The following is a 21,970-nucleotide window of genomic DNA, read 5'->3' on the forward strand; positions in this document are numbered from 1 at the left end:
GATAAGTTTCCTGGCTTTTGTCCTCCCTGCTTACGTGCCTGCTTCATCTTTAGGTTATGGCAGCTTCAGCCTAGTCTCACACCACCCTCTTCAGACACTCTGTGCCTTCTGTTAGGAAAGCTGCTGAGGCTATAGCTATAGCACTGTACCTTATCAGTAGTGGTGTGGAGATACAAAGATTGAAAGGAATCATCATTGTCATCAAGATCTCTACTGTGTTAAATTTTTATTACAAAAATATAATTTGCATCAACTGGGTTAGGAATGGATCTCTGTAGATACCTGTTTCTACTAGGATTAGTATGATACTTGATCTAGCTTTGAGTGCTTTTTCTTGTAAAAGTCAATTTTTTTTCCAAACTGGCCAGTTTTAAATAGTTTTAAAGACTATGTCTATGCTTGTACTAATTAAAATTGAAGCCCTTTTGCTATGAAGTTGTTGTGAACATGCACTAAACAATTCATAATGCATAGTTATTGGATAGGTTACATACACATAGGGGGTGTTATCCAAAATGGCCCAGAAAGGATTATGGGTAAATCCTCTCCAGGTAAAGTAAAGCCAGAGGCACCAACAAAACTTCTCCATGTTATCTACAATACTGCTGCTGAATTGCTTTAAAGACCTGCTGAACATTTTGAACAGGTTTAGCTACATAAGTGGGAAAGTCCCACTAAAAGTAGGCAGCCCCTGTGTATCGGTGAGTTACAAAGGAGAAATAGAATTAAACACCTTAAATGTGCTACAACTTGACAAGGACAGTAAACTGTCTAAGTGCTGACACTGAGCAGATCTCTTAGCACAATGGTTTGCTCCTGTCATTGTTACTTGCTGTATGTAGGCCAACATTTTCAGCAGTGACATGTTACTTAAGAAGCCAGAGAATTCCACGTTATTCAACCGGCCTCCTCAAGACAGCAAGAGAAGTTTCTTCTGAAACATTTGTTTGGACTGCATCACATTGTACAACTGGAATAGACCTAAACGGAGCAATCAGCACAACAAGCTCAGCCAAGGGGGTTGGAAAGGGAGGGAACAGGTAGCAGAGATGAAACAGAAGAGACGTTCGGGCAAGTGCAACTTTAAGATCAGAACATCTCTGGGAAGCGTGGAGGACAGAAGACAGCAGATGCCATCCAGAGCATGCAATCTGGCTGCCAGGAATAAAGAGGCTTCAGGATAGAATGTCTTCCTGATCTTTCCATTCCTTCACTGGTACTCAGGTTTCTCCCTTCTCTGCATCAGTGCTCATTCACACATCTTTCAGCCTTTGTCCCAGTAGCTATTTTCCCCTCTCTTGCTTAGCAAAGACAGAGGCACCCTCTTTCTTGTTTAACAAACAGAAGACCTTGGAAATACTACCACAGAGATAGCAACCAGTCATGTTTAGGAGTTCTTCTGGGCCCCCATAGAGGAAAGACGTATCTTCAGCCTGCAATGAAATGCTTGCAGGAAAACCACCAAGTTCAGAAAACACCAAGAACCCACCAGTTCAATCCTGAGCTACATATGTTATCTACTATTAAAAGAAGAGTCATCCCAAGGCATACATAACCTCTTTTAGCATTGTTGTTGTTGTTTTTCTAATCATGATGATGCAAATATCCATCTAGCTAGCAAGTTAGCCAGTTGGTTGGTGCATGAGACGAGGGCCCTTTTGTTGAATACAGCATTCCCATCCACCAATTATTTCTTTCATTGTGCAGAATAGAGGAAGGGTCACCTAGTGTCCTACTTTCCATCTCTATTCTGATGCAGTTAAGCACTGGTGTTTAATAAATAAATATCAAGCTAGATTTTTGCTAGCTGAACTGAGGGGGGAGGGTGCTTGCCCTCATCTGGACATAAGGATTGATTGGGAGCGTGCTGGGGGCAAACTACTCTGAGAGTTACTCACAGCTCTGATCGGGGGGACAGATGGCAGGGATAGGGAGCTAATCTGCTGGGTGGATGGGCAGAGGATGATACGGTAGGGGGCAGAGGGTAGGCCATTCTCAGGGAAAGCAGACTCTGCGCTTCATTCCAATTCTATGTTCCAACCCCCTGTGCTCTGCTCCAGTGCCTCAATGGTAATGAGCAACAAATGTAATTATTTTACTATATCATATCCACAGATAGCTGGCAAGCAACCTTGTTCAAGGTGACCCAGTCCATCCTAGGAAGGAAAGAGTGAGATGAACATCTGAAGGGCTACTGTAAGGACTGCTTGAGGCATCTGCCACATAAAGTTACTGGATTTGCTCTGAGCTGTTGTCCAGCTGTGTATATCCTAAGGAATTGACAGAGGGAATGTCTGGCTTGGTTATCTGAGAAGATGTTGAGCCAGTTAGTCCTGAGAAAGTGGACAGGGCCCTAGGGACTATAACTATGGTCATCTGTATTTTAGATCCATGTTCCTCCTGGTCAGTCAAGGTGGCCTGATAGATTTCATGTGGTTGGATCCAGATAGTTTTAAATTCATCCTTGAGTGAAGGGGTGGCCCCACCAACATATAAGGAATGAATGTCCACCCTTCCTGAATAAGCCATAACTGGATCCCACAGGGTTGGATAAATTTTATCCTGTTTTCAACCTTCCTGTTTTATTGACCACATCTGTTGATTATCTCTTTGGGATCAGAATTATGGGGGCAGTCCATCCTGGTCCTTCTTGATCTCTTAGCCACCTTGATCTCTTAGCCACCACTGAACATAGTATCTGACTAGACCAGCTTAGGGGGTTTATGAATGGGATGCAAAACATTATGGTGGCTCTCCTCCTTCCTCTGGGGCTGGTTCCACTTAATGTTGGGTGGGGATGAAGTCCAGCCTTAAGCTCCTGCTTTGTAGAGTTCCTCAGAGCCCCCCACTCCTATTTAAGATCTAAGCTATTTGTTGAAGTGATCCATTGGCATGTGGCTAAGTATCATCAATATGCTGATGTTACTTAAATTCATCATGAATATTATCCTTAGAGAAAACTACATGAAGGTCTATTGATGCTCCAGTATCAGACACTAAAATGGATACTCTAGATGCTAAAATAGATACGGTAACTTGTTTGCGAAAAATTGTTGGAAATATTCTTTTATATTTGGTGGCAATGTTGTAAAAACCAACAATTCCAGATTATTTATTGTGGAATGAAACACATTTTAAAGGATGAAGTCCCCTTCCAAATAACAGTTTTTCTGTTGTACATTCCAAACCTTATATTCCCATGCAGTACACTGGGTTAGCTTTGTGTAAGGTAAGAGCTGCCATGGCACTTTCTGTTTTTCATTGGAATTCACATATAATTCCCTCCATAGAAGAATGGCAAATTAAGCTATGGAAATATGTATCAATGTAAAAAATGAACTCATATTTGAAAAACAAATCAAATACAGAATTCAATTCAACTTGGAAATTCATGAATTATAATTATACATATGGGTTTGTATTACATCCAAAGTCTGGGTTCTCTTAACATAAGGCTTTAATAACTAAGTTTTTGTTTAGTTTGCTAAAGACAGAATTCTTAGATCAGACAGAAATATTTGCAATTTTTCATTATGATTCATAGTACACTGGCTTTTACAGTTAATTATTGCATATTGACATGATTTTAATAATATTCTGAAGTTCTCAATGGATACAAGATATTTTAATATGCAGCACTGTTACTCTGAAAGTTTTATAAAGCTTGTAAATCTCTTTTCTATTCTTTGTTTTGTTTTTCTTACTTCCCATTTTTATCCTAGATTCTGTTTTTTAAGTATTTACTAAAAAAACATTTTAAAAATTCTTTAAAAAATATGCTGATGATACTCAGCTATATATTTCTATCCATGCTCTACCAAGTGATGCTGCCAAGGTTCTCTCTCATTGTCTGAAGGCTGTGGGGGTCTGGATGAGGAAAAGCAATGTTCCACTTAACCTAGCAAGATAGAGTATCTGTGGGTTTCAGGACCATCGGATCTGGGGAATCTCCATTGTTAGTTTTGAGTAGGATAGCAACACTTCCTGACAGAACTGGTGTGCAATTTGGGGGTCTTTCTGGAGTCTCAACTCCTGCTGAAGGAGCGGGTGGCAGCCATGGCCAGAGGGGCTTTTGCATAAATTTATTTATTTATTTATTTATTTATTTATTTATTCATTCATTCATTCATTCATTCATTCAATTTGTCCCCTGCCCATCTCCCCCCGATGGGGGACTCATAAATCCAACTTCTATGCCAGTTGCACTTGTTCCTAGATTGGGAAGCTTTGCTTCCAGTCATTCATGCCTTAGTCACCCCCACTTGGAACTCTTGCAACTCTCTACATGGGGCTCCCCTTGAAAAACACTTGGAAGCTACTACTTATCCAGAATGCAACAGCATGGGTAGTTATGGGGACAACATGGTGTACCATATAACACCACTGCTTTGGGAACTGCACTGGCTCCTGGTTGGCTTCCAATGTAATTCAAGGTGTTGGTTATCACCTACAAAGCCCTTCAGGGCTTGGTTTTTTATAGGGCCACCTATTTCTAATTTCTGCCCATCCCATAAGATCTAACAGGGTGAGCAAGCTCCAAGTCTCTGCTATTAAAAATGTCAACTGATGGACCTCAGGAGACATGCCTTCTCTGTCACAGCACCTGCCCTGTGGGATAGCTTATCCCTCCATAAGAATAGAAGGGCCCCAACCCTGCAAGCCTCTCATAAGGCATTGAAAACTAGGTTATTTCCTCAGGTAATAGGGCCAGGGTGCTATGTAAGCTTAACTTTAGGGGTTATTGGGTACCTGAGATTGGCCTTGGATGTGCTAGAGTTAGGATTAGGGTTTTTATTTTTGTGGGGTTTGATGCTTATTGGTGTTTGTTGTTTTTAACTCTATGTTAGCTGCCAAGAGCCACAATCTGTGAGAAGGCTGTCCATACTAATTGAATGAATGACTGAACAAATCTATGTGTAGAGACCAGATCTGTGCCTGTTAATACAATTGTAACAGCACCAGTAATATTATGGCATACTGTCAGTTACATATAAGGTTAGAGATTATATATAACTAATAGTTATCTAAGAAGAAGAAGCTTATCATAACCAAATGGAAGCATCATTGCCAGCCAAGTACATGTTCCAGGATGTGATGGCGAAGCACCACCGGGACTTGAGTTTGAAGAGAAAAAGAACCCTTGAGGGAGGAGAGAAAAATGTAATAGCCTTCTGGTAAAGGAGGGACCCTAAGAGGCTCCATAATGAGGCTTCCTCAATCCTGAAGCCACTACCAATCAAATCACATCTAAAGGAGGAGGAACCATATCTGAGTTGTATACCACATTATTTGTATGCCTCCACATTCAGTTCCTGGCATCTCAGCTATCATGTGGTGGGAAATTTCTCTGCTTAAATCCTGCAGAACTACTAACAAAACTGTGTTTCAATTCTGTTTCTCAGCTTAGCTTTGATGATCTTAATCTACAAAAGCATAAACAACATGGGGTTATTTATCCAGCCTTCTTTGAATACTACCCCAAGTGAGACCATACACTGTAAATAGCTACATTAAGCCTAATTCTTTCCAGAAACCTCATCAGTCTGTTTAAGGACTTGGAGTGGGAACATTTTTTTCATGGAGTTGTGAATTTCTCTTCCTTTTAAAGTTCAAAGTGCCACCTATATCAATATATTGATTTAAGTCTGCCATGCTATTTTAAATTGTAACTGTACTTGTCATTTGTTCGTAGTGGGATTTTGGAATTTTTATGGATGAAACTCAGAGGACCTGAACCAGCATGGAAACATCTTGAAAAATAAACTAAATATAAGAATGTATACTGTGATTAGATTTAAGGTAGCTTCTTAAATCCTGCAGATTGTGCATGTAGAGATGAGGCCAGTCCCTACCCCCCAAAAGAGGTGCAAAGCTCATTGTCATAGTGAAATATTCTGCAAAATTTTAACTCAGAAAGCAAAGGCTGAACAGCTGGATGGAATGCACAAGGACTCTGCTTGCCAGCTGGTGAATGCATTCTGACACCTCGCTTTCCTGGGAGATGATCTTCTCGCAAAAACAGCAGGTATAAAAGGAAGAGCAAACTTGTTTCAACAGACATCAGACAAGATGACTTTTAAGAGATGTAAATCAAAAAGATTCCCAGTTTCTCTGCTGAGACAAGGTAACTATACTCTACAAAAATGATGGTATAACTAAATCATGATGATGTCTTTAGCAAACAGATGTTCAGGTTAATCAGATGCAGTGACTACTATGGTTTTAGCCTGCCTTTCCCCACAGCCCTGCTACTCACTCCCAGTATTATATGGCTGAAATAAGCCATACAAATTTGTTGTCCTCCCTAGATTTTCATAGCTAAGGCCAGCTTGACTATGAAGACATTATAGGCTGCTGCAAATAAAACAGCATGTACAAAATGTTGTTTTTATATTTTAAAATCTATCCAGGTTGGGAGCCAAGGTACTTGAAATATTGCTGACCTAGTGTAAAAGTCCTCAGTACATGGAGATGGGGATGAAAGCAAAATTCAAGAGGTCCATGTAACAGAATAATTTCATCAAAAATGCTTGAAGGAGATGAAATTCTCAAACTGTTGATTGGGAACCAAAGACAGAATGAAGCAACAGCCTCAGGCAGTAGTCACTTAGGAAGGCAATAACAGTATTTTGGGCCACAGTTTTTACCTGCATCCCTTAAACTACCCCATTTCCACTGATGTGGTGGAGAAACTTTGTCACTGCCAACATTTAAGTGAGATTCAACTGCCCATCCAGATTGTTTCTCTAAACAGAATGGAAAAGGATGCCATCTTGCCTTTGTCTCAGACAGCAAATTGTCTTGTTAGTCAAGAAGGGTGGGAGGAGAAGGCCACTGTGGTGTGGTGCAGATTCTTTCTTCATTCCCCTCCTCCTACTCTTGGAAGTGACAGCAGTAATAATCTGGCCCCAGGGGACATTGTGAGCAAGTTGCATTTTGCATTCTATGCAAAATTTCAATACTGCATCACCAGCATCTCTACAGGAACTGTTAACTGATGGACAGCTCTCGGTTGCCACCACAGGGCCAAACCAAGTCAGGGAAATTAGGCAGATAAGTCAACCTAATTCACAAATATCACCATGTTGGATTCCTAGCAGCTACATGAGAATACTATGTCATTCATCCTGAAGGTTAGGGCTAGGGTTGAGACACCATTCATAATTGATGGGGATGCATTCATCATAGCAGTGTACAACATCTCCTCAGCCACATGACGTTCTTTGATAGGTAGCAATAAGCTGCTCAGTTGAGTGGACTGAAGCCAGTGTAATTAGAGCCTAGGATATTCCCTGTAAATACCCTGTTGATTTTAAATGTTGGTTTTCAGCGGTCCCCTCACAAATGTAACTAACTAAGGGAAATAACCCTTCTGACAAGCAGCTTATGGAGGATGAGAATCCTAATTAATTATACAACATTCACCTGACAGGGTAAAGGGAGAAAAATAAAGAAGATGCTTTACAAGCCTTCCAAAAATCAGAAAGAGTCTGGTAGCACCTTTTCAGACTAACATGTTTTATTAAAAGACAAAAGCTTTTATGGGCTACATGCCTTTAATAAATTGTGTTAGTCTAAAAAGATGCTAACTGAGTCCTTCTGGATCTAACACCGCTTTTCTCTTACAAAGCCTTTTGAAAGTACAGCAGGAATACTTAAAAAAAAAAACACAAATTGGAAAGCATCTTATCCTCATTTCAAGCAAGCCAGTTACTAGAGTTAAGAGTGAGGATAATCCAGTCATAGGAGTAATGGAATATCTAAACCATTTGGCCTTTAAGGATATGCTCATGGAGCCCCAGCAGGTCCTGGGTTTGAGAGCTGAATCCCCCAAAGTTTTGCCAAGTCGAAAGTCTTTCAGTTTCTGTAGAATTTAGTCACATCCACCTACTACCTCCCCTTCCACCAACAGGAGGACTCATTCTTACTAGCATTGTTGTTGTTACATCAGCAGTGTGCAAGGCACTTTACAAAATAGCAGTTTAGGCATGTGCTATCAATTGCAGTATTGCATGGTTACTTCATAACTAGACTACTGTGAGGGAAGACATATGAAGAATATCAAGAAGGCTCAGCAGGTGCAAACTGGTACATGATCTCAGGAACACATTAGGTTCATGTTAGAAGACCTGCACTAGTTGACAACTGCTATCCAGCTGCAATTCAAGAACTTGATTTTAAGCTTTAGATCAGTGTTTCTCAACCTTGGCAACTTTAAGATGTGTGGACTTCAACTCTCAGAATTCCCCAGCCAGCCATGCTAGCTGGGGAATTCTGGGAGTTGAAGTCCACACATCTGAAAGTTGCCAAGGTTGAGAAACGCTGTTTTAGATTTTTGAACAGCTTAGAACCTGACTGTCTGAGGGACTGTACATCTTGGTGTAAACCTGTCTAGGATCAAAGATCAGCAGAAGAAGCCTGCTTAAGAATGTCTCTACTAACAGAGGTCTGTTTGCTGAGAATGCAGAAGAGGTTGCCTCCAGCATTACTCTCAAGCTATGGAATTCACTGCCTCCAATGTTAAGCTTCACCCCAAGATCTTCCACGTTCTGAAAAGGTGTCAGAACTTTTACAGTCAATAAAAGCTTTTTTGAATTAAATTAATGATATTAAGGTAGATTCATCTTTTGTTATGTTTTATCATTATCCACATCGAGGCCCTATGGTGAGAGAGGCAACGATATGCACTGGAACAATCTCATGAAATTTTCTGTGCAGGAAGAATTGCCAGGGTGCACAATTGGATGATGGGACTCAGTACCTAAAAAGTTGCCAGATCCTGTCCTAAATGCTCACTCACAGATAATTAATTTTTTAACACCTTTCTCCCCACCTTTTTTTAGACCTATCTTAAATTGTATATTATCTTAATTGTTCTTATTGCTTTATATTCTCTCTTCCATTATTGAATAAATTCTTGGCAATAAAATCTCTTGACTTTTTATTCAATTTTCAAAGTAATGTTTTTAATTAATAGATAAATTAAATTACATATAGCCAAACTACCTTCCAGCTTAATGAATATTTTTCCAGAGTCACAATCTTATCCACCCAAGCCTTAATGAACAAAGTAGGAACTCTTTCTGTATACAAGAGCTGCAGTACTTTTATGAGACTGAATGCCCCCCTGCTTGTTAATTAAGAATAATGAATAATGTTTCAGCATTGTAAAGGATTCAATATTCTGTGCCAGTCCTTTCAATGTAGGAACATCTTTTGGTAGGAAAAAAGATACTTGATCCTTTGTATCTGAAAATTGTTCTGGTACGCAGATCAATAGTCAATGTATAATTCATCTAAACTGTACATCTGAAGCCTAGTCTACTAATAAAAGTAGAGAAAAAGATATAAGTGGGAGGGGCAACACATGCCTCTCACACACCTCCTATACCAGCCCAGCTTTGTTCCCAATCTCCTGGATTGAACAAGAAAATCTTCTGGAGATGTCTCCTCACATTTGTTTTCATGTGCAAGAAGACTTATTTGCAGAACTGAAAATTAATAAATTCTGGATTTCCACTTGCAGATCTTCCTATCCAGCAAAGGGAGGTTGTAGACTTAGAAGACAGGCTGGCATATGCAAGGACTGGGGGGACAGAGCAAATATGGTTGTCTTGTGTCTCTTTTACATGTTCTTATATCTTGTATATCAACATAGCTTGATTAGAACTCTAATAAACAGAGCATATAAATAAGTACATGGCTGTATTCATACATGCTTTATCAAGTCAGCCAAAGATCAAATGGCTGTGTTTGCACAACATGCTAAACCTGTTTAGTTTAAATTATGGTGTTTTGTGGCTACTGATATAGTAGCTGATATTTGTTTAGCTTATTATTCAGTGTATTGCACAAATCCCCAACAATGAATTAATTTAGTAGTCAAATTAAGAATGTTAGGCAAATCTAGCTGTTGAAAATGTAAACAGTCTATGCACCAAATGTAGTGTGTGAACAGCCCTTTGGTATTCATTTCAGTTGTTTTAACTGGACCTCTGAAAGTGTTAAAGTGCAAATGCAAGCTTGGGTCATGCTTATCCTACTTTCAAAACATACTGAGGATAATATCAGGAGGCAAATACAGAATATAGTTTGTGGTTTATGCAAATTTTGATGCAAGGATCCCAAAGAAAATCTATTCTGTACAAAATTGACAACAGTTGAAAAGACACTGACTGTACAACTATACTGAAAGGACCATGAAAATTGCAAGTTACTCAGATGCATTCAAAGCTGATCTGTAAATAAGGGGCAGAAAACTTCAAAACTAAGTAGCTACATCCTACCCTGATGTGCATCACTATGATCTATTACCATTGCCATATTGTAGTCTTCACCTGGGCAGACTTTGACCCAGAAGGCGTTCTTGATAAGTTGAAGTATTCAGAAGGTCTCACATTCTGTGGTGGTGGTGAGGCACACACTGCAGTCACAGCGGATGGCTTTTGGGTATGTGAAGAAAGGATCAACATTGGCCGTACAGTTTGGCAGGTTCACTGTAACCAGTTTGGTCTCATTGTAGGTACAGACTCGGTGGTGGGCTTCAATATAAGGGGGATCCAGGACTGGTTTCTATTCATAAAGGAGAAAAAAAACCCAGAAAAATTAGCATTGGGCTGGCTTATCTAGTCTGATGACAGTGACTCTCCAGTGTTTCAGGCCAGAATCTTTATTACTTCTACTCATTCATTTTACTGGAGATGCCAAGGACTCAACATAGGACCTTGTCCCTGAAAAGCAGGTGGTCATCCATGGTACTCACTGTCACACAAGATAAGGTCCTGGGCTGCCTTACATAGTTTTCTTAAAGTTTTAAATAAAGTAATCTGTTGGGTAAAATGTTATGCTTTGGAATACCAGCATTATGGCAATTATAGCACTCTTCACAAGTATGCGCTCCCGCTCGCTCGCTCTCTCTCTCTCTCTCTCATAAAATCACTGCACTGCCAAAACAAATTGGGCTTACTGGTGCCTTTAAAAAAGAAGGCTAAAATTAGTCACCACTTTCTCTCTACTCAATGTGTGTGGACTTGCTTGCCTCTCCTGTCACTTCCACCCATAACAGTACAATTACCACCGTTCTAAGGCAACTTAAAATTAGAAACAGGCATATTATTAGGATATGTAATAAAATGTATCACTTGTGAATCAGGGGCTCTATTTTAATCTCCAGGAAATTTTCTGTCAGTGGAGCAATAAAGGACTGTTTCCCCTTAAGTGTTTAAGTCATAAGAAGCTTTCCGAATTATGTAATTAAAGCATTACATAAACTCTTCAGAAATAGTTTGTCACACAGCACCAAGGATTAAAAAAAATGAAGGGGGCAGGGGGAACCTGCCATATGAAATTTTAAAGCAATTGATTCTCATTAAGGATAGAAGCTCACTTCAGCTGCCTGGATGTCTATGAGGTCACTGAGTTGTGGGCCAAAAGCAGCCACTAAGGACTGCTGAAACATTGCTGTAAATCTTGCTTATATGGTGGATCAGGCCCACTTCCTTTCAGCCATGGCTTTGCAGCACCAGTTGAATCACAGAACATCAGTGAAACATGCTGGCTAAACTTATCCACAGCCACATTTCTCAACCCCTGAAAACCCAGCAGAAATACTAGGTGTTGATTTGACCTTTCCTTCTTAATTGATGAAACTTGTAATCTTATATGCATTTACCTGTAAATAGATATCACAGAATCCAATGGGCCTTAGTGCTGAGCAGATACATATAGGATTGCCAAAACCTCATAACTGGAGGAGAAACCCTATTCAGGAGTTATGGAAACAGATTACTGCAGCATGTGAGTTGAGGGCTGACTACTCCCATTCCTTACCTCCATATCATACATATGACACAGACTCTCGAGACTTCTTCAGAAGGAAAGGGACATTTGTATGTAGGGCTGCATAACTATAGACTTCCAAGCAATCTGTAACCCAGTGTGATCAGGATTCTGAATCAGGTTAATACCTTCTTGTGTAAAGCTCTTCACAGAAAGAACTTCTGCCTTCTGACATTTATTTATTTATAAATTTACAATTTATATGCCACTCTAATCCAAATAAGGTTCTAAGCAGCAAACATTTGTGGAGAATGCAGAGTCTTCCAACTGCACCCATGTATTTATACAACATTGGGGTAAAGATATCTGTCTCACCTGTTGACTTTAGTCCTGTGTATATACCAATATGTACCTGATACAGTTCCATGGAAGTACAAAAAAACAAACAGAAAATGTAATGCTGAACACATAGCTTAGCTTCCTAAGAATTTTAGCTTTCATTTAAAAAGCAAATATGTTTCCAGTGTTTACTGTAATTGTAATGTCTACTGAAATTTAAGTGAGATACCTTCTGATGTCTCTAAAACCAGAAAGGGAAAGTTGCAGGTAGGGTTTCAGTATCCTGGCCTTCTCACATAATTAGCTGATAGAACAAATTATGCAAAATAGAAAATTAGGAAGTATTCCTCAATTTGCATAATGTAGTCATTGTCTAGGTGTGGGATTTTATGCATTTATTTATCCTATTATAATATATACAGGGTATTTGATTATAGGGTATGTAAGAAATATATATTACACAGTATTTAAGAAATATATATTCAAAGAAATGAATTAACCGTTTGAACACTTCCTAATATCATGTGAAGATTTTGTCTGTCTGTCTGTCTGTCTATCTATCTATCTGAATGGATCAGGTAATGAGAAATACCTCTGCCTGAAATGCTGGAGACCTGTTACACAGCATAGAATGGACCACTGTACACTGCTGGATCACAGTTCTCCAGCACTTTAAACAGGAACTCCTGTTAACTGCTCCCTGCTCCTTTTACATGGAGATGTTGGGCTTGGGATCTCCTATACCCAAATAGTCCTCTGCCACTAAGCTGCACCCCCACCTGCACCCCCTTTGAACCATGACCACTAGTAACTTGGATAAGAGAGTGAAATGTTATCCATACAATGAGCCCATAGGCCACTGGTCTCACCTCCCATGTCTCACAGCGGCCCCAGCAGGCATCTGTGGTAATGCGCAGTCCCTTGCATCCAGGCTTCTTGGCCAGAAAAGTGAACTCTCGCACAGCACAGCCAATGAATGTCTGCAAGTTAGTGTTGGAAGATTTGAGTGTAGTGATGCAGCTGGCCAAGATCAAGAGAGACAAGATGATCTGGATCAACCTGTGGCATTTCATGCTGTAACAGAAGTAGCAAAAGAAAGAGACTAGGTGAAGAATTGGACTAGGATTTGTTCAACTGAGTAAAGATGCAGGGATTACATCATAGCCTTGGGTAAAAACTGCAGCTGCATCCTGTTGTTGATGTCATAGGTAATTTGTTTGTCATAGGAACCCAGTGCATACAATTGTATGTATTGTGTGACTACTTCAGACAGAGCTGGAAACAGCTGAGAGAGAGAGAGGGAGGGAGGGAGGGAGGGAGGGAGGAAGAGAGAGAGAGAGAGAGAGAGAGAGAGAGAGAGAGAGAAAACCTTAAGTACTGTCTGAGGGTAAGGTCACTAACTCATTGTCTGTTGCAACACTTGCCCTCTGGAATAGTATCCCTCCAGAGATCTGTATGGCTCCCATCTTGATGACATTCTGAAAAACACTGAAAAATGGTTGCAGTATTTTCCCGGGCCTTGGGGAAAAGTGGTTGGTGAGCCCCTATAAAATCTTGTTTTGTTTGTATGATTCTTCTTTTTCTGGACATATATCTTTTTGTTGTTTTATTTTAATGTCTAGCTTTTTTTTAGACTATAAAGCACCCAGAATCATTTGGAGTCAGGTATTATTTAAAGCTATATCTCTCAATCACCTTTCTTTGTCCTCATTTAGTCTTAGTGATATCAAACAAGGAACCTTCTCAAGCTTCCCTAGGGATTTAAAGGGTGTAGAAGTACTCATAATAAACAAAATAATAAATCAATTACATTGACTAATCTTACTGATTAGTCAATGTAATTGATTTATTAATTATTTTGTTTATTATAAGTACTTCAGTAGCAAGGTGGAGGGACCCAGTTACAGCCACATGAGTGTACTCTTGGGAGTCCTGGAAGAATGGGTTAGAAATAGATCCTCATGGAGATGATCTATCTATGTCAGTGTTGTCCAAACTTGGCCACTTTAAGATGTGGACTTCAACTCCCAGAATTCCCCAGCCAGCATGGCTGGCTGGGGAATTCTGGGAGTTGAAGTCCACTCATCTTAAAGTGGCCAAGTTTGGACAACACTGACCTATAGAGAAGTTATACTGAAACAATGCAGAAAGTATCTTATTCTAACTTAAAAGTACAACTGCTGAAAAAAAAACAGCTGTTACTTTTCTACTTGCCTTTCCTGGGTGCCAGGCTTGGCAAGTTACTGAAGAATGACCAATGATTTATGCTTGTTGAGTGGATTTCTGGAGTGCCAGGAGAACTGAGACAGTTATTTGCAAGATCGGTCCTTCCAGACAAGAATTTGGTTGTGTCAGTTTGTTCTTGCTCACGGTACTTTCTACTAGTTAGTTAGGAGAAGCAGGCTGGCCCAGTAAAATTCCTTGCTACACAGACAAGCAGACCATAAAGAGGTTTGCATGCAAGAAAGAAGCCTTGTAGTAAATTAAAACTGTAAATGTTTGGGCCAACACCTCTAGGTTTTGGGCTGTCACCATTTCAGTGTTGAAAAACTTAAACTTTTTAAGAATTTTTAAGAATTCTGGGAGTTGAAGTCCACTCATCTTAAAGTGGCCAAGTTTGGACAACACTGATCTATGTGGTCACTAGGAGTACAAAACGGCTTGATGGCACATAATCAACCAATCAGTCTCACTGATTGATATGTGATGAAGTAATTCTGATATCAACCTGCTTATCATCTGATGAAACCATCAAGGGGCAGGTAGAAAGAGCATCAGCCAGGGGAAACATAACAGAAAATTATTAAGGGCCCTAGAATGAGACCTGAATGAGAGAGTGTAAAACAGGATTTCAAGAAAGAATATTTGCACAATCCAAAGGATTTCTATTTTCCTGAAATTCCTTCATCTTGAAAATTGAAACCATAAAATAGTCAATTCACCCTTATTTTTATATCCCTTCAGTTTTTTCTCATCTCAAAGAGTTTCCAGTGTGACATAATTCAAAACCTATTCTGAATTGTCTCTACCCTTACTATGAGAATTACATACCAAGTCCTTAACATCTAAGTTTCTTTTAGGAAAATGGGGAAGCTTAAGCAGTTTAGTTTTCTTACTAGAGATGTTTTTATTACAAAAGTCTTGTGTGTGTGTGTGTGTGTGTGTGTGTGTATGTGTGTACACACACACACACACATATGGTGGTGATGGTGTTTTTTTCTTAGCATTTATCCTACTTGATTGCAGGTTCCATTGTTTTTGCACTGTACTCCCCTAGTTCTGAACAGCAAAATGATCAGCGTATGACACAATAAGGAGTTTTATCAGCCAGTATGTCAGAGTCTGACTCTGATTTGTACTGAGGGGGACTGGCCCAAGGTCATCAGCGGGCTTCTGTGCCTAAGGGAGGGATAGTACACAAGTCTCCCTGCTCCTAGTCCATCTACTACACCACACTGGCTCTGTGTGTATAGTGTACATACCTTATATCTAGAAATTGAGTCATTGGTTCACAAACCTAATTTTTAAATAAAACATAGTATATTATTATTATGAATACTTTGGGTCTTTAACTGACTTGCTCTTTGTCATCTCCTGTTTGTCTCCAAAGAAGCTGAAGGAGTGATTTGCATCCAGCAAAAGGTAGCAAAATCTCTTACCTAGCTTGATGGTCAGCACTGTTTTCTCCCTCTGTTGTACTGTGCTGAAGATGGTTGTTTGCAAGTCAGGAGACCTGAAGCTGCAACTTCTTGCAGGGTTTTTCTCTCTGCACCTCTCCTTACCAGCTGCCACCTAGCCTGCTTAATTGCTCAAATTTATAGGCAAGGGCTGTGTCAGTCAAATCACAATGGAGGCAGATCCTTACATGAACAAGCAGCATCAAAGGCACTGGGCTAGAAAATGAGGTGCTCTTTTTCAGTGCTTATTGACTTCAGGAGTATTGTTTGTTCTCCAGCATCACCCGACTGAAACAAAAGGAACACCTTGGTGGGGCTGCAGAATCCTCCTAAGGAAAGAATGAGCAGGCCACTGGATCTCCCCCGCCTTCGTGGCATTTTCAAAGTCTTGCAGTTCTGAACGGTGTGAAGTCAGTCTCTCAGTTATCCATTACCCCTGGGGAAAAAAAAAGAGCTGAGCCAGTTAGACAAAAAAAGAATGGATCCACAAAGAAAATCCTAGGTTAACTTGAATGCTCTTGACACTTTTTTTAGTTTGCATGTATGGATTTTAGTTTGCTTTGTTGTTTTGAATTTTGTGCAGTGATTATTCAAAGGTATTACCTCTGTGTGTGTGTGTGTGTGTTTTGGGTATATTTGTGCAGCTCTGGAAACAATCACCAATGAATTTATTTATTCATTCATTATTTACAGTTTTTTTAACTCAGCCTAATCCAAAGACTCTGGGTAGTGTAACAACCGAATAAACACATACAAACAGCATATAAGATTAATCAACCCACCCAAGAGGGATGCCATGAAACAGTCAACTAGAGTTAAAAGCCTGGTGGAATAGAGTTGTTTTAATCAATTTATGGAATGAATGTCAAGAAAGAGAGGAATAAGTGTCCCTTAGGGAATGTGAGAAATTCCAAGGGCATAAATGTCCTGATCACTCTTTCTTTCTATGTAAAACATTCCAGAAATCTCATTTGAAAGAGCGCCCATCCATCATCTCCTCTTTTGCTCTGCTGTCAGTGGAGAAGGAAGCACCATCTGAAAGACAGGAGAAAGAGGAAGGCCATAGCATGCATTTCTAGGAACCTGACTTGACTATGTCTCCCAATGCTAAGGTGGGAACAAGCAACCAAAGGCCTCAGAGCTGCAAGCTCAAGTCCCCTTTTTATGACCCCAAGAATTCCTTCCAACCATAAATGTCAAGAGTCCTACCTTTTTGAGGTGGAAAATAGTAAAATCAGTATAAGTCCTAAAATGGGTTTAAAATAGTTTTAAGAAGAAAACCACCAGAACTCCCCCCAAAAACCAGAAGACAAAGAAATCCCACCCCACCCCCCATGTGCTTTACATAGCAATACATACTTTACAGAATTTCAGCCCCAATCCTGGCCAAGGATGTTAAGCACAACCCCCAGCCAGCAACGGGGGCGTCTGTCCCTGCACTAAGGAATTGGCAATAAAAAAAATCTCACCATGCAGAACTGAGGTCTTCCCCAAATCAACACCCCACAGGGCAAATTCCTCACTGCCCTCTCCCATGGTTGCATATCCAAATAGTCTGATTTGTAAATGACAGCTGGAGGGACCATGCTGAGGAAGTCCTAAACTGGCCATACCATTGGGCAGAATAAGGTAACCCTCTCAGACAGTTTATCTGGCATATCATGAAAAGAAATGATTTAACATATCACTGTTTTTTTAAGGCCAAGGAGGGGGAGAGGGATTTATAAGATTTTCCATATCAAGCAACAAAATTAATTGGCTGCCCATGTTTCAGGCACCCAGATGTCTTAAAATCATCCCGGTCTGTGTAACCTTCAAAAACCTTCCCTCTTTTCAAGTCAAACCCTTCAAATTCACATCTGCCTCAAAATGGGGTTTGCCTCCATTGCCAGCTTCTTCCTTTGATGGACTGATGTGCATAACTGAAGGGTTGTTTTTCCCTAAATCTTTCATTTTTAAAAAGGAGAAGGAGTTGAGGAATAATTGCTATGAATGCTTGTTTCACTACCATCCTCTCCTGCCAGGAAAAGCAGTGTTCTGACTGTGAGTAGAAGAAACTACCAACCCTATCCTCCCCACAGGAAAAAGGCCATTTCCAGACCTTTTCAGTCTCTGCTCAACCTTTCTCCAGTTATGAGTGGCTATGCAGGAAGGACTGTGGGACACACAGAAATCCTTTTTTTTTTTTTTTATCAAGTTTCCTTAAAAAAATTTTTTTTTCAAAAATTTCAGAAAAAGACAAGAAGAATGAACCCCTTGCTAATTATAACTAGCCCAAAGTTTGAAATAGAACAGTTTCCATCTTTACTTCACTTATACCAAAAATGAATAATCTGGAAAATGGTAGCAGCCAAAGTAAGAGGATGAAACTGTTTCATCTGCTGTGACCTGTAGGTATATATAGTTAAAAAGCAGAGGGCAGGAAAAATGGAATTAAGTGAATGTATTCTAGAGAAGATAATAAAACCCCTGCTTTCCACCCATGCATATAAATAAGCCTTTCCCGACTTGATGTCCTTCAGATGTGTTGGACTATATTTCCCATCATCCTCAATCAGCATGTTTACTGAGGGTGATAGGAATCTGCTCTGATATACCTGCAGGGGATCAGATTGGAGAAAAATAATCTGAACTGTGGAAAAAGTTTTTTTTGCATGCAAACTCTCTCTCTCTCACACACACACACAGACACACACACAGACATAAACACTTGCTTGATCCTCCTCCCCCTTTTTAATTCTGTTGTATATAAACATTGCCCTGGAAACTGCTATGCTGAATGGCAGTGGCGATACTTGTGAAACTTAATGTGTCTCATCCAACAGAAATTTGTTCCCAGCTTTCTTATCCTTCTAAGCTTCTGATAATGACCTCCCAAGATAGGAAAGCCACAATTTTCCTAATCATCTTACTCCTTTGCACACACAACATCAGATTAACTTATTACTGAGATGCATATCCCACCTTTCTATCTGGAAAAAGAAAAATCAATACAGCTTACAGTTAAAACTGAAAGACAGCAAACAAGTTAAAATCTGAAGGTGGAGATACTTTCTGCCACATCCTATTGATGTGTGGAACATTACTCTCAACAGCTTCCTTCCAAAAGAACAAATAGGAAAATATAAATTAATGGAGAGTTGAATCAGAGACTTAGTTGCCTATGGAAACCCAGAATCATCCAATGAACTGAATGATAATAAAAGCAAGAGAATCAAAATTAAGCTCCGTGCCCTAAATAATTTACCATATGGAATAGGTTGCCATGATATCACATGAGATCAGTAGTTTATATGGTTTTAAAAGGGAAATTATAAAAATTAATGGAGGAGGACCTATTGATGGCTATTAGCTATGGTGGTTTCATAGACCCTCCATCTTCCAAGGTAGAATGCCACTGATTCACAGAGGTTGCCACACAATGGCAGGAGAAGGCTAATACCTTTATGCCCTGTTTGAGAGTTTTGTAGACACACATAGAACTCTTCCTTTATTCTGATACTTGTTTATGTGTTAATGAGTCATTTTAATGGGTTTACAACTGTAGTATTATGAACAAGATATAAACCCAACAGATAAGCTTAAAACAAACCCTATCTTGAGATGATCTGCTCACCATTAACTGAACTGAACGTAGTTCTATTAATTACTTTGATCTAAAATGACAAAATAGGAAATGGACCCCAGGCCCTGAACTGGTCAAATATATTTCTAAAAATCCATGTTCTGACAGCTCTGTCACAGATGTGTTATATGTGTATTGTTCCTTTTTAAGAAGTCCCTGGGATCATAGCTAAGACAGTTTAGCCATGGTGACAATTTTAAAATAATCTTAAAGGAGTTGGACTAGCCTCACTCAGACTCTTCCTATATCTCACTTTACCAATCCTTTCTAACCAAGGGACTCAACAAATTCATCTCTGTTGCGTGATTATTTCAGAAGGTGCCACATGACAACATTTTACGCCAATGAAAATAAGTCAAAAATATAGCTTTGGAGAATACCATTACATTTCCTGAAAAGAGACACAAGACCTCTTCAGCTCAGAACTGATTAATTGAAAGAGGAAAACAAGTTCAATTACACAATGGGCTCATTGTATATTTTACTCTTTCCCATTTTGTCTTTTTCTTAGTGGCCTTTTTATGTTTGAATTAATTGCAGATCAAAACCTGATAAGAACAAAATTACTTTTTGGCACAATTCAAGAATTTGCAAAAAGACAGTAAGTAATTTGGGAGGGGTGAGCTATAGCTGACTACAGGGGGCATTTCATGCTTCAAAGGTTTTTTGCAAAATAATTTCCTTTGGTTTAGGTTTAAGGTAAATTAAAGTACAGTACATCAGATTTAATTTTTGCTCTGACGCCATTCACAGTCCTGACCTTGGCTAGTTTATAGACAGTAACTCTTGGCTTCCCAAAAGCGCACTCCTTTTTGCTTAAGGCAAAATTGAGGCCCATCCATATGAAAGTAAGTTGTTCTTCTGCCAAACAATACTTGGTTTTAGCATGTTTCTTCCAAAAGGTGATTCCTGATTCCCTGCAATTTCCACCCACAGGTCCTAATCCTGCCCTTTAGTCCCATCTTTTATAAGGCTGCTTTTCAAATATGATTGTTGTCATATCTTGTCTACTCCAAATAGAAGTAAATGAAGAAGTGGTCTTAGCTATTCCTTTTACGACTTGATTTCCAGACTCTTCGACTCCTTGGTTCTTCTTTTCTGGACATGCACCAGTTGATCAATACATGCTTAAAATGTGATACCCCAATCTGCACTTAGTGTCTAAAATGTGGCTAGAATAGAACAGAACAGAACAGAACAGAGGTCTTGTGACTTGGGCACTGGGTTTCAGGTGATGTGGCTTAATGCTACATCAACTTTTCCAGTAGCAACATCAAACTGCTGGCTCATATTTTGCTAGCAATCCTTTAATGCACCCACCAGCATTTTATATATAACACATTTCCTCCCAACTTACATTTGTGACTTTGATTTCTTCCACTCAGATATATTATACTGGTTGAGTCTAATCCTGTTTACTTTGCTCATTTTCCCACTATCCTTTTTTTGGGCTGCTGGTCAGTTGGGCACATTTCCAGACGGGAGGTCATTGGGCAGCAGCTATTCTGAGAGTGCCCAGGGAAGGGGTCAAGTTATGTAAGTAATGATGCTGGAGGCTCATGCTTTCCAGCATGCTAGTTCCCTCCCTCTTTCCCCCCCTCCCTCTCTCTCTATTTCTCATCATCATTCAAAGGCTCTAACAAAAATTAAAGCAACTGAAGGAAGTTGGTGGATGCCCAGGGCAGTGTGTATATATCACCTTGTCTACCCTTGGCCTATGATCAGCCATTGGAAAGGCCTTCCCACTAGCCCCAATGCTGGGATGCACCTTCAGCAAAATCAGCTCTAAATTTGCTATAAAATATTTCCAACTTATTTCAGAAATGGTTAAAAAGAATTATCACTTGAAATCATGGGAGGGGCAAGGGAAGACTTTAAAAATACAGCCTTTCTTTTAGTGAAAATAACCACCTCCCTTCCAGCTCACCCACACCCTGCCTAGGTTTTCCAGGCATGAGGCAATGGACGTTGGATTTCTTGCCGTAGTAACTAATTCAGTTCCCATCACAAGAGAATCCTTTTAATGGCTTACCTAAGAATTTCCGTTTTCCCTGGCAATTAAGCCAAACACATATATTCACATTCACAATAGCAGTTTGAATGGTGTTCCATCAAGTGCTGAGATGAATACACCTGGTTCATTGCTGACTCTTTTGAATAAACTGCACCAAATCTTCCTGCCAGCTGAAGGTGGCCTCACAGAGCTAAGTGGCATAGTAACCCTTCACCTACCTTCTAAGATAGCACCATTCTCCACCTATGAGAAGTTGAGCAAAACGTTCTCATTTGGGAGAAATTTATTTTTCATGTAATTGAATAAGAATGGTTAAAAAAAAATGGAGACTAATTTTTGGAATAGGACTACGGGTGGCCCTCACTTAATGACCAATCATTCAATGACTGTTCAAACTTACAATGGTGCTGAACAAATGGTACTTACATCTGGTCCTCGTAGTTGTGGCCGTCGCAGCATCCCTGCAGTCACATAATTGTGATCCAGGCACTCCACAACCAGCTCGCAATTACAACTTTGCAGTGTCCCACAGTCATG

General features: G+C 39.8%; 1 protein-coding gene across 1 annotated transcript; it reads right to left on the reverse strand.

Moving 5' to 3' along the window:
• Positions 1–10,073: 10,073 nt before the first annotated feature.
• Positions 10,074–13,209, reverse strand: GPHB5 (glycoprotein hormone subunit beta 5). Its single transcript, XM_007437682.3, has 2 exons — positions 12,987–13,209; positions 10,074–10,572 (listed from the first exon to the last, which is right to left on the reverse strand). Exons 1-2 carry the CDS (start codon positions 13,188–13,190, stop codon positions 10,384–10,386), a joined length of 393 nt encoding a protein of 130 aa, XP_007437744.1. The 5' UTR covers positions 13,191–13,209; the 3' UTR covers positions 10,074–10,383.
• Between the last annotated feature and the right edge of the window lie 8,761 nt (positions 13,210–21,970).

Source organism: Python bivittatus, unplaced genomic scaffold, assembly GCF_059951505.1.
Source record: "Python bivittatus isolate LINGU-HERP-01145 unplaced genomic scaffold, Pbiv_v1 ctg000580_np1212, whole genome shotgun sequence".
In the NCBI taxonomy this organism is placed as follows: Eukaryota; Metazoa; Chordata; class Lepidosauria; order Squamata; family Pythonidae; genus Python; species Python bivittatus.

Excerpts from the sequence above, each read along its gene's own strand:
- GPHB5 (XM_007437682.3), bottom strand. The coding sequence starts at position 13,190 with ATGAAATGCCACAGGTTGATCCAGATCATCTTGTCTCTCTTGATCTTG. Across the intron at positions 10,573-12,986 it reads GCCGCTGTGAGACATGGGAG|AAACCAGTCCTGGATCCCCC; the intron begins GTGAGACCAGTG and ends CTTTATGAATAG.